Source organism: Abramis brama (assembly GCF_963993115.1).
Source record: "Abramis brama genome assembly, chromosome: 6".
NCBI lineage: Eukaryota > Metazoa > Chordata > Actinopteri > Cypriniformes > Leuciscidae > Abramis > Abramis brama.
The window spans coordinates 22424030-22436299 of NC_139968.1; the positions used below are offsets into that span (position 1 = coordinate 22424030).

Consider the following 12270-nt stretch of genomic DNA (forward strand, 5'->3'; position numbering starts at 1 on the left):
TTCTTAGTGCTTGGTGCACACTTACATACAAAGTACATTAAAGTTATTGAAATCAATCCAACGTACACAGGCCAGGGATGTGCAGAATGTAAAATTCCAATATAACTAGTACTACAGTTATTATATTTACAGGCCTACACAACCCGATCTCACGGAAAAACTTACAAATTCTACGAGGTGGCCAATTCGTACGAATTCATACGAATTTTTGCAAAATCGTACATATTTTACGAATTGCCCATTTCGTATGAATTCATACGAATGACCTACCCCTGACCCCGCCCCTAAACCTACCCATCACGTGGGTTTAGACAAATCGTACAAATTCGTACAAGTGAGGTCGTACGAATTCGTACGAATTAGCCATCTTTTTATCATTCGTACGAATTCGTACGAATTGGTCGTGAGATAGTGTTGGCCTACACACACACACACTGTATAAAGACATTAGATGCAAACATGTTAGACATTGAAACTAGTCACAATTATAAATATACGACTAGTACTGATCAAACGAGGAGGGAGGGGAGGAAATCTCAACCGCGATTCAAACCTGCATTTCCCTTACAAGCACCAAGGCTCGATGTGCCACAAAACATGCAACAACCACTAAGCCACAGCTCAGTTAAATATTTAGAAGCTCATCTGCATTTTCTTCTCAGGCCTTAGGTTTCTCAGGCTGCAGCTCAACACTGATCTTGGACAGTGATGCCACCTATTAACATTTAAACCGAGTGGACGGCTGGATGTAAGAAGAATCACTTTACAGGCCAGCAGTGACACTCTTTAAGCCTTGGCCCTGATGTCCAAGTCCAAGCCTGTTCCAGCAGTCACCACCTGAGTCTGACACCAGACCTGAAGGCCTGCATAGAGGTAACAAGGTGCAAGGGCAGCTCTCCAGGCAGCTAAAACCAGTCAACTAGACTTAAAACAAACTAAAGCAGGTTTGTTCAGGCGCTAAAAATATCAATATGTAACTTAAGACACTGAAGAAACTTGCATAACTCAACAAAGATTGCAGGGAACACCAGATCAGAGAGCTAAAATACACTTTTGTTGTCAAAGCAGAAAGGTGATTTTGGAGATCTACCATCTTTTGGGTTTGTGAAAGGTGTTATTTCAGAACAGTGGCAGTATCACAAAGCGCGGAGACTTTTTTAATGCCGTCTCTGGGGGGGTCGGCGCTACACCAGGCCAGTGTGACTGCCAGACAGCTCTGCTTGTCTGTTAATCTGCGCTCGCTGTGAAAGGGGGGCAAGCGAATGGCGCTGCCAAACACGAGACGCACTGCAGATGGCAACACTTCCATATTCTGTTTCTTTTCTGGCCGACTCTCCTTCTCACCCACTGTTATTCATATGCATGAATATGTTGTGAATACTAGCATCATCGCTTTCCCTATATTTCCTGGTTTGCCGGTTTCCCCCCTGCAGATCCATGCTTATCGGATGACAATTTCGCATTCGGCGAGGTCCGGACGCTCTTCGTTTTTTTATGAAACATCGAGCGTAAATGTCTCAAACGAGCACGATGGAGATGTTACAGCCAGAGCAAAGCAAGCCCGTGGCACACTAGCTCAAAGTGCTTGTGATGCCCGCATGCTTTTTCTGGGTTTGTGCCGCAGCACTGCGATGGACATCTGCTGGGGCTTGGTGAACATATGTTTCCACAGCGCTCCATTTCCAAAATGAAAAACATAATGTCTGTCCAATTAAATATGCAAAAAACAAACACCTTTTTAACTAGCTCAAAAGACATTTTGTCATTTTTGAAGTTTAATAATTTGATTTCGTGACTCTTTGAGAACTTCTCTGAGAGACACTGACAACTTTTAAAAGACTTTCTAAACGGATATTATAAATTTAAGAGAAATTCAACTGTACTTCAAGCCTTTTAATTAGCATTTTATTTTTCTGCCTTTATATTCCATTTTTATTTAATTTTTTGCTAATGGATAGGTTGCAAGAAGCCTTATTCATTAAAATGCAAACATTTTATTTAACCGAAACCTAAAAGTACCTATTATTTTTTACGCAAACATATTGCATACGGTAGATTAGATTAAAAAAATTATTCGAATTTCTAATAATTATACTTTACTCGTCACCAACAGCGCAAGCTCTTGCTATGATCCCAACTACGACAAAATTAATTGCATTGTTTGGTCCCAGCCAGTCCAGCGTGAAGTCTGTCATTTGTCCAGTTAGCACATGGATATGATTAACTGTGGCAGGAGGCATGAAAGCGTTGAGCCTTACTGTAGGCTGATCAAATTAATTATGCTAAATAGCAAAAGAGGGAGAAGGCCAAACTACATTGTTCGCTGTGATCAGGGCTTAGTCCATATACCAGCCGCTCAAAACCACACTGACAAGCGGTGCTGAAGCTAAACTTGGAAAGGAATACAATCGTAGTGTGTGATTTTCTAAGTTTTGTCACAATTATGTTAAAAAGCACCAAAATATTAATGTATATGTGACAAGGAACATCAAGTTTCATCTCCTAAATAATTTGGAACCCTGTAAAAACGAATTGACTGACCTTGCTAAAAAACATTTTCAGCTCAAATAAGTTAGTAAAGATGTTCAAAATAAGTATTCACAGTAATAAAAATAGCCAAAATATTGAATGTGGTATATATAAGATATTTTCTGTTTGAAAATTACTTATTTAAAATATATTTACTTTTGTATGGAGGGAAATAGTTTAACCAGTTCACCAGGGGAAAGCAAATGAACAAATGGTGATTTCACACATAATACAAGCTCTAACAATTAGTCAAAGAGCTCAAACTTAAAGGGATAGTTCACCCACAAATTCTGTCATCATTTACTCACCCTTAAGTTGTTCCAAACCTGAAGAATGTCTTCTTCAAAATATCTTCTTTTGTGTTCATCAGAAGAAAGACATTCATGCAGGTTTGGAACAACTTGAGGGTGAGTAAATGATGACAGAATTTTCTTTTTTTTTTGGTGAACTAGGCTAACCCTTTAACTTATAAAATGGATATTTTTCCGGTCCTTGATTCTGATTGGTTGAGTTCGAAGCCGTTGTAAATTACTCTACAAACATACACCTGTGACCTCATTAAAATAAATATTTTTTTATGGACTAACCGTTTTATAAAAGCAATAAGCCCAGTGAAGTCCTGTTTAATTAACAACTACTACATCTATGCTTAGACCAAGCATACATCAATGATTGTTAGTGCAAGTGCTTATGTCCCACAGCCTCAATTTACAATATAACCCAATGAATGCATTAAAAGTGGTATTTGTTAATGACTTCACTTGTAGTCAAAACGACTAAAAGACTTCAATCTGATACGTTTTTGCCTTGTTTATGTTGTGTGTCAGGTGATCACCTTCAGTTGTCCACTGTCCTTCTTGTCCCCTCCATTTTTCCACATTTACTCTCATTTTTCTCTCCACACCTTATCTTGCACACAAGGCCCTCTGCCAAAATCTCAATATGTTGTGCACCTATAGTGACGATTTTCAATTAATGCCTCCATTCATCACTGTACAGTGCTCTAATTCTGGATGTCCCTGTTCTACGGGGAACAGTGTGCTACGATTTATGATGCCTGGGATACAGTAGCTCGGTTTACTCTAATGGACTTTTCCATTCAATCACATCTAATAAATTAGCCTATGCCAAGAAGGCCTACAGATTCATTTTAACTTTGTCAGCCTGAAAGGTCATAGGTCATCATAACAATATATCAATAGTGTGTTTCTTATTATGGGTACCTTTAGAAAATAAACTAAGTAGTTTATTAAAATTGTCCACTAACAATTTCCAACAGTGGACATACATGCATCACTTTTTTTTTTCCATCTTGAGCATTTTCACAACTATATCATACAGCGTCAAACATTTTCACACGTTTTGCATAACTTGACAACAATATAATATTGTAAAGGGATATTTACCTTGATTCTTGAAGATGACGACACAGTTAAATTACTCAATATGTTTTTATAACGACGCTACGGAAATCATTCTTTTTATGGCTGTAAACTGTAAAAATTGCGTCTTTTTTAATCCCCAAGGTCATTTAAGACACCATCACGAATCATTTAATGTTAATTTATCAATAATGTTAGTGGAACGCCGGGCCAAACCATAGACTGTAAAAAATAGGGCCAAACACAGCATTTGTAAGGGAATATTCTGTAAGGTGTATCGTGTGGATTTGTGCGCCTGCGCGCGCGATACATCTTTTTCCCGCGACAACCAAACGAGTCGCGCGCGAGGAACTTTATACCTGAGTACAATATGTTGTGTGTAACTATTACATATGTTGTTAAATATGTCTTTTAACTGTTTATTAACTGAGATAGACGAGATAAATCTTTATCTTAAGACCGTATTTTTATATTTAAGGTGCTATCTTTTTTTATCTAAAGTTAGTTTGTGATTATTTGAAATGACAGAAAATTCGCGTTTTGTCAACTACGACGCGTCACCAACACTGAGGTAAAAAGCATAATAATGATGTTATATCTGAGGTATTTATATTTATATGATTTATTTATTTGCACAACAGTAGGCTATTTATATTGCTCAAACTTATTTGAACTTGCATCACATTTAAAATCATATTTTAAATGTATTAACGTTACATGCCAAATGTTGGGTAGCTACACTTTGCCTACCATATTATAGTATTATTATGTTTTAAGGTACCATCGTCTTGTATGTATAATGTAAATATATTTTGTGTCATATGTAAACATAAATTGTATCTCATAATATATATTATATATCAATAAAAAATATATATATATTAAAGTACATTTTTATAAAGTAAATTTTTATAAATACATTTTTTTCCAGAACTGAAGAGAGGGGTTAATCAGTGGGAAGTGAAGGTCAAGACAACAGTGCTGAGGATGCTGCTGGCTGACATGGGACATCTCAGTGACAGCTTTGGCCGCCATTCATCACCATTCTATGTGATTAAATATGATGTGCCAGGATGGACATCACTGAGGCGGGTATATTGTAGGGCAAGAGCCCTGCACCACACAAACCGCCTATTGCCTTAAATAGCAGAATGGCACAACATCTTGTTTTGGGGAGATGCAGCACTGTAGCATTTGGCATACCTTATCAGCATTTGGCCGCCATTCATGGTGTCTGCGGGGCTTTTTTTTTTCCAGCGTCCCAGTTTTTGTACTCATGCAACATAGCAAATCCTTCAAAAGTTGTATGTTTTTCTTGACTCAGCCATCAACTTTCCACTAACAGAATTGATGAATGCCTTCAAATGATCCATTATATGATGTCTTTAAAGATTTGTGGGTATAAATAGCACTGAAGGACACTCCTGAAACACTTCCAGAGAAAGGTTATCTGCCAACCAGTCATTAATCTGTTGCGTGGGGTTAATTGTCTTGGAGTTTGTTTCCTTGTCAACCTGGTAACAAAATGACCATCGCTTTAAAGGCATTCATCAACTCCAAAATTTAGAGGAAAAGTTGCCTGGGTATGATTATAATGAACGTGAAGCTGGTATAGCACATCTTGGCCACGTGTAGATGCTTGAAGCAGATGGTCCTCATGGCCATAGCTCAAGCCTCTTCTCTTTACCCGACTTTCTTATCTCTGCCAGGCCCTTAGTCTCAGGCTCTGCGCTTCTGGCACCCGTCACGCACAATATTACATTTTCACGCACACAGGCTTTATCAACCATAAACACAGATATGCGTATTGGGACCAGCTGTCCCATTCGATTCACATTCTTACCTTTTGTGAAATTTAATTGTATTATCTCCACACCTTTTTGAATCTAAATTCGAACACTCGCACCAAACGTCCGCCATGAATATCGACAGCCGTGTTTTTCCTGACACATGCACTGCAGCTCCAGTAAATAGTTCTGGATTTCATTCTCATTGATTCCAGACAGGTTTTTTCCAACAATGGGTGCATTATTGGATGGTTTTCCCTGGCTTCCTCTGGCAAATTGAAACATTTTGGACCGCGCTAGAGCAGACGACCATGCGGTCTGTTTCTAATTGGTGGAGCGCATTTGCAGCAGGTCCCTATTACTTTCTTTGTTTAGCGTTTGTCTAGCAGGCGAATTCAAGCGGAAGTCTTCCACAGTGGCATTGGGCTTCTCTCAAGTTAGTCTCTTATTGGAAAGTATTTCTGTCATCACTTGTCCACAGTAGTTTAATCTCTCATATCTTTTGAATACTTGTCTTGGAGTGTAGCAGACCTGCATCTGACATTTCAAAGACATTGTTGAGGTATCAGACATAACAGCCGAGTAATATCAATGCTAACATGACCACAGATGACGAGGAACTGTTTATTTGGGTTCATGCAATTCCCTTTACAGTTTAATAACCTGGAACATAATGGCATCTGCCAACAATCAGAAGGGAGAATGCATGGAAATAAACACTGGTGCTTCCTGGTTTTGTCAAATGCCTCAAGTTTGCTCTGCTGGGCATTTTTTGCTTATAGAATTAGACTTCCTAGGATGTGAAAACTTGTTTAGGCCATGCACAGCATTGTTATTCGTGCTAGTAGATAATTTAATTTATTGCAAGAATATAATAAATGGCACATTTTTTTTGTTAGATCAATGATTGTTGAATTTGGCTTAATTTCTTTTTACAGCACAAATATTTGTACGTTTTTATCAAATTAAAACCTCACTATTTTTTTTTTTAACCAAAATTTCATAACTCTTTTGCTTAAACCCCAACACTTTCTTTCAACCGACTGCAAGTTCGCATTCAGATTTGGCTCCATCCAATCAACAACCACCACAGGAAAGAACGAGTCCCTGTCCTAACGTTTCTTTCGATTTCATTTATTTAATTTGAATGTACATCATAATATGGAAGAAAAGATCAATAGCTACTTCTGTTTCTTTGTGACTTTAATGTTACATTTGTTGATATTTTATAGCTCAGGTTAGAGTTTCAGTTAAGTGTCAACATAGTCTCTCTCTCAGATGTTTCTCCTTAAAATGGTTTAGGATAGATATGAAGCAATTGTCTCCACACAGAAAGACCAAGTCATATTGAAATCTATGAGAACATTGTGAGACACTTTTCAGCATACTTTTTTTTGTTTTGTTTTTTGACATGTTTTGTCAGGTAATAAAACCAGTGTTTTCAGCCTGTTACTAATTTTACATTGGCAAAAAGTTAGTAAACATAAATATGAAGGCTATCAGAAAGCATTTAGCATTTAGAAAAAAGAGGCTTGTAATGCTTAACAAAGTGTGATGTGATGTACTCCAGCATGTGGAAATGCTAAATGTGCATGAAGAGAATGATTTATTTTGGAAAATGAATTTGTCATATCTACAGTTTAGCAGCGTCGATGTAGCGTGATTTCAGGAGCATGTCGTTCATGGTTTGCAGACTGACGGCTGCAGCTGATGATTTTTTTTTTTTTTTCGAGTTAGCCGCAAACCTTGATTCCAGCACATGTACGCTATACTGTAGATCTGTACCTTGTAAAATTCAGACCTGCCTTTGATTTGCTAAGTTTCCTGTTATAGAAAGTAACTGGCATTGCTAGGTGGCAGAGTACTTTTCCATCTCAGAGTTGTGCCAGATAAAAAGAAAAACAGATGTAGATAATCATGTTTTGGGGCATTTGAAGTAAAATAAGGTTAGCAAGAAGATGCCGTACGTACATGTGTGGTTTGATTTTTCACATGGATTGAAATAGACTCTCTAACCACTGTATGAATACAATACACTGTAGAAAATACTGAAATTCCTATTTTTGCATGTATTGAGACTGGGACTTTTCAAATGGTTTATCAGAAATATTGGTTATTAGAACATCTAAACACTTTAATTTTTTGTGTTGGTTCATTTTGTCATTGATTATCCACAGTGTTTGATATACTTTGTTCATTGAACATACTTGAACTGTTCTTCCTTTTTAGTTTTTGGGGAGAGCGCTATATATTCAAGTATGTTATTTTCCTCACCAGGAGAGAGTTTATTAAAGTAAGATTACTCTATGAGATGAGATGTAACCGAAAGTCTTATATTTGAAACTTCAGAGCAAATTTAATCAAAGCAGGTCAGATCAGTACAAGAGTGCCTTCTACTGGGCAACAGAGGAACGTGGGATAACACATTTCATGTGTTAGTTTTTCTATTTCAGCAAATGATTTGTGTTGATATGAATTTCGCACATAAGGGATGGTGTTAATTTTATCTCCATAATTTTTTTATAGATACGATTTTTTCTAAAATGCTAGATTCTGTTGACATCCATGTGCAATCTTTTTTATTTTCTGTAAGTTATTATTTATTTGGAAAAATTAAATTTTAATAGCGACAATTACATTTATTATTATATTTAATAGATTGTTTACATATTTATACTCGCAGATTTGATCCAGTGGTCGCACTTGCTTCATTTAAATGCATCTCTCTTTATGTAAATCCACGAAACTCTTCAGAAGCAGTACCACTTAATAAACAGACAGCATTGTTGAAATGATTCCCTCCCAAGCTTTCATAGTGAGAGGGCTGTAATTGCATTCCTGCACAATGTTAGCCCAGTGTTTGGCTGTGTGTGAACCCTGATGACCTGTGAGATGTATATAGTAAACAGTGCTTGCTGGCTGTATGGCACAGCTCCCAATCAGGGCTAGTGTCCAGAGCCCTGCCGTTCTGTTCGCAAGATTATCTGCCGTCATTTCTCACCGAGCCCAGCGTTACTTTTATTCTGTGTCAGAAAGTTCACACTAAAAGCACTTCAAATAGAAGCACTTATAGTCTAATAATAATAAAGCTAAAATTTATTCAAATATTTTTGAATAACTATTGCAAATAGTTAATTTTGCCATGTTGAATTTGATCGATGCAAAGGACATTATTTTATTTAAAAGTATTTAATTGTTGTTTTTGTTTCAAGCAAGGCATTTTCAAGTGTATTTTCAACTAAGCAAAAAGTTAATGACCACTCTTTTTAATCTGCCTATAGGTTTGCCGACCCAGACCTTGGAGTAAGGGTTACCTGTGGCGCTTTCCCAACAATGTTCCCAATATCTCCGGCTAAATCACATTCCTCAGCCAGCGTCACAATGGGAGAACTGTTTGATGGTTAGTCTCTCCCTCTCTCGCCCATATCTCAGGTATTCCCCTTACTTAGGAACCTGAAGCACCCAGACCTCTCATAACCTCTGTCGCTATATCACTTTTGAGAAAATGCTTTTGAGAAAAGAGAATGTATAAAGTTTTAAAAGTTAAAATAGGATATTGTGTTGTAATAATAAAATTAATTGAAAAATATTTTAAGAAATTGTACTCACATGCTTAATTTTAAAAAATAAATAAATGAATAAAAGTTTTCTTTAATTAGAAAATGGTTATATGCGAGTAAATGTTATCAGGCTGGTCAGTGCCATAACTTTGTTAAAATAATTTGAAGAATTAGTAAAAGCAGAACTGTCAATAAGCGCTGAATATTTCTGCGAAAATAAATTTGCCCCAATAAAAGAACTTTTTTTCCGGCACAGGGGGAAGAAGTCCAAAACAAAACATTGCATGATAGTCTTTAAGTAGTTCCATCTGTCCAGCAGAATTTCAGGCTAATAGCCTGTGGCGCATCAGTCCGTTCCCTTAACTCCCGCAACCTGACTCTGTCCTATTAAATCTCTCCACTCCTCCAAAAAAAAGTGAATGAAGGAGTAAAAGATCTTGAGCAGACCTAAGTCAACTAAATTGTGATAGTGATGATGATGGTGATGATGGTGGCGGTGATGAAGCGCGAGCCCTAATTAAGGAGAAAAAAGGACCTCAGGCACTCAGTGATGTGGAAAAAAAGGGCTCATCATTGTGGTGTATTTTTTTAAGGACAGCTCGCTCTGTGAGCAGATGACTGCCGCTCACCTTGCCACGGGGTCTGCGTGAGATTGGTTCATTGTCAAGGATTTTTTTTACCCATGATTCCATATGGTATGGAGTGGGCTACATGTTGCCCAACATGCCAGTGCAAATGTTTTCTCAATTAGGTGTCTTATCTCCGGTGAGTGCACTAGCATCAGATGAAGCTTGCTGACAGCGTAATGGCAGCTAAAACCTCGGAAGGCTCCATCAAATGGCAGCTCTGCTACGACATCTCGGCCAGGACTTGGTGGATGGTAAGTTGGCAGCGACCAAACCTTTTTTTTCCTTCCTCTTCTTCTTCTTCTTCTTCTTTTACCTTTTTTTTTTTTTGGAAAAACTTCCCTCCTTCGCTTTTATGCACACAGAACACACTTTGCTTTTTGAAACTCCTCTCTTCCTTTTATGTCCAGTTGGTGGCAATTAATTTTTTTTATTGTAGTTTTGTTCCACACAATAGCTCCTCTGTGGCTCCTGTCACATTTGTCTTCTTTGTGTGCTCTTTAATGTACTCCTCTTTTATTGTCCACTTTGTTAAAGACGTCAGATAACAATTGACTCCATTTCTTTATATACTTGAGCACGGAAAAATAAATCCTCGTCGAAAACAAAAGCTCTTTTGTCACTTTTGTGACATTTCTCATTCATTCATTACTTTTCTGCTGTCAGTCCGTATCCGCCAAACGAGACGTCTCGCGCGTGTGTGTTTTTTTTTCTTCCTCAGCGTGTTCCGCTTTCACTTGACAGAAAAGTTTTGCGCAGGAGTCCAAAGAAGGAGAAACAGGACAGGTCTTGCATCGATTCTTTTAATCCCTTGTTTACACTGAGGTTTTGTGGTGCACGCGGTCGGTCGCTCAGTGCTCAGTCGGTGCTCCGCTCCTCGGCTATGACACTCCGTCGCTGCAATTAAAGCATGGAGAGGGGAGAGGGAGAAAAAAAACTCCAAAGTGTTCTGGGACAAGACGGACTCTGTGCCGGGGCAGATTAACTTGCTTGTTGTGGTCAGTGAGGCCAGACAACCTTTGACATAACTGTCGCTCCACCAGAAATGAAGAGAGGTGAAAGTGGGAAAAAAAAAAAAAAAAGTCTGGTTTGTAGATCGCAGTAAGATGAGGAGGGGTAGGGATTCACAATAGTCTATTGTGGCCGGCAGTTATACAAATGAGCCGCGTCGGGTACATGAAAGGCTTTTTCAGAGTGTCCAGGGTTCATTAGGCAATGATTCATTAGCCCTGCTTGAACTTAAACAGCATTATTGCCTTCGTTATTATAATTGCTTTTTTTTTTTTTTTAACAAACCTTCATGGTGTCCGAAAGAACTTGTTTTTTTGTTGCAGACACTCCTTTGCCAACTTAAACACTAGGTAGTTGTGTTGCACGGGAACAATAACTGTATTATTTGCCAGTTAGGGGAGCATAAACTTCAGATCTCAAACTGTGTCTCCCCCTCCTTTTCCACTCTCCCCCTCACCCGGGTCACACAAGCTTGTCTCTCTGTATGACACTGTTGAGGAAAGTTGGTGAGAGAGAAACTGGAGTACATGTTTCTTTTACCGCCTTTATGGGAAACTACTTGAGCGCCCAGATTAGAGGAAGAGAAATGTTATATTCTGGTATCTGGGTGGAGGGCTTAATGGGATCGGTGCAGTTTCGGTGAAGCTGAGGGTGGTAATGTGCACGAATCCGTCTCCGCGATGCACATTAGGTCGAGGCACCGTGGGAATGTGAGCTTGTGCAACTGCTTGGGGCCTTTTTTGTCCTTAATTTGTTAGATTTACTGAAGTTCACTCAGATTTTTGTGTTTTGAAATTTTGATGCTGATGAGTTTGTATGCATTTTTTTTTTCTCCATTGATCATACATTGCACTTCCTTTAATATCTTATTAATTTGGCTTGCAAAGATAACGGAGAACAGAGATGCGTGACATTACTCACTTCTGTTGTGCTGGTCTTAATATGTTTAAATTTTTTAATGTTTCAATTCATTTGTTGCTTTGCAAATCTCAATATAGTGCACATTAATGTTTTTAAAGCCTGAATTGTATTAAGAATATTCAAATATTAGCGTTTTTTTTCTTTCTGTGACTTCATATAGTTTCAAATTCCGAAATCGAATTCCACAAATTCTAAATTCACATTTGATAAATGTTTTTGCAAAAATATTGTGAGAATTTGAAATATACTTTACATATTCAAATTGTCATTAGTTAAAGCACTAATGTTTTCCTAATGCAACATGTGGCCAAGTTTAGATCAGAAGATTTTGTATGCGTTTGTATCTGCCATATTGTATTTCCAGTAATTAGTAATGCTGATTTTAAATGTAACATTTTGTACGCGCACACACACACACACACACACACACACACACACAAAAAAAATCCTATTT

At 37.8% G+C, this 12270-nt stretch overlaps 1 protein-coding gene across 4 annotated transcripts in view; it reads left to right on the forward strand.

Annotated features, from left to right (window-relative positions):
* Positions 1-9322: 9322 nt before the first annotated feature.
* nfia (nuclear factor I/A) overlaps positions 9323-12270 on the forward strand; it is a 153597-nt gene continuing 150649 nt past the window's right edge. For 2 of the 4 annotated variants that reach the window (XM_084118080.1, XM_084118081.1), the window contains exon 1: positions 9323-10138. In XM_084118080.1, coding sequence (XP_083974206.1) covers positions 10043-10138 — 96 coding nt within the window. In that variant the 5' untranslated portion in view covers positions 9323-10042. The remainder of the gene's footprint in view (positions 10139-12270) is intronic. The other 2 variants (XM_084118084.1, XM_084118085.1) reach the window with 2 other exon arrangements.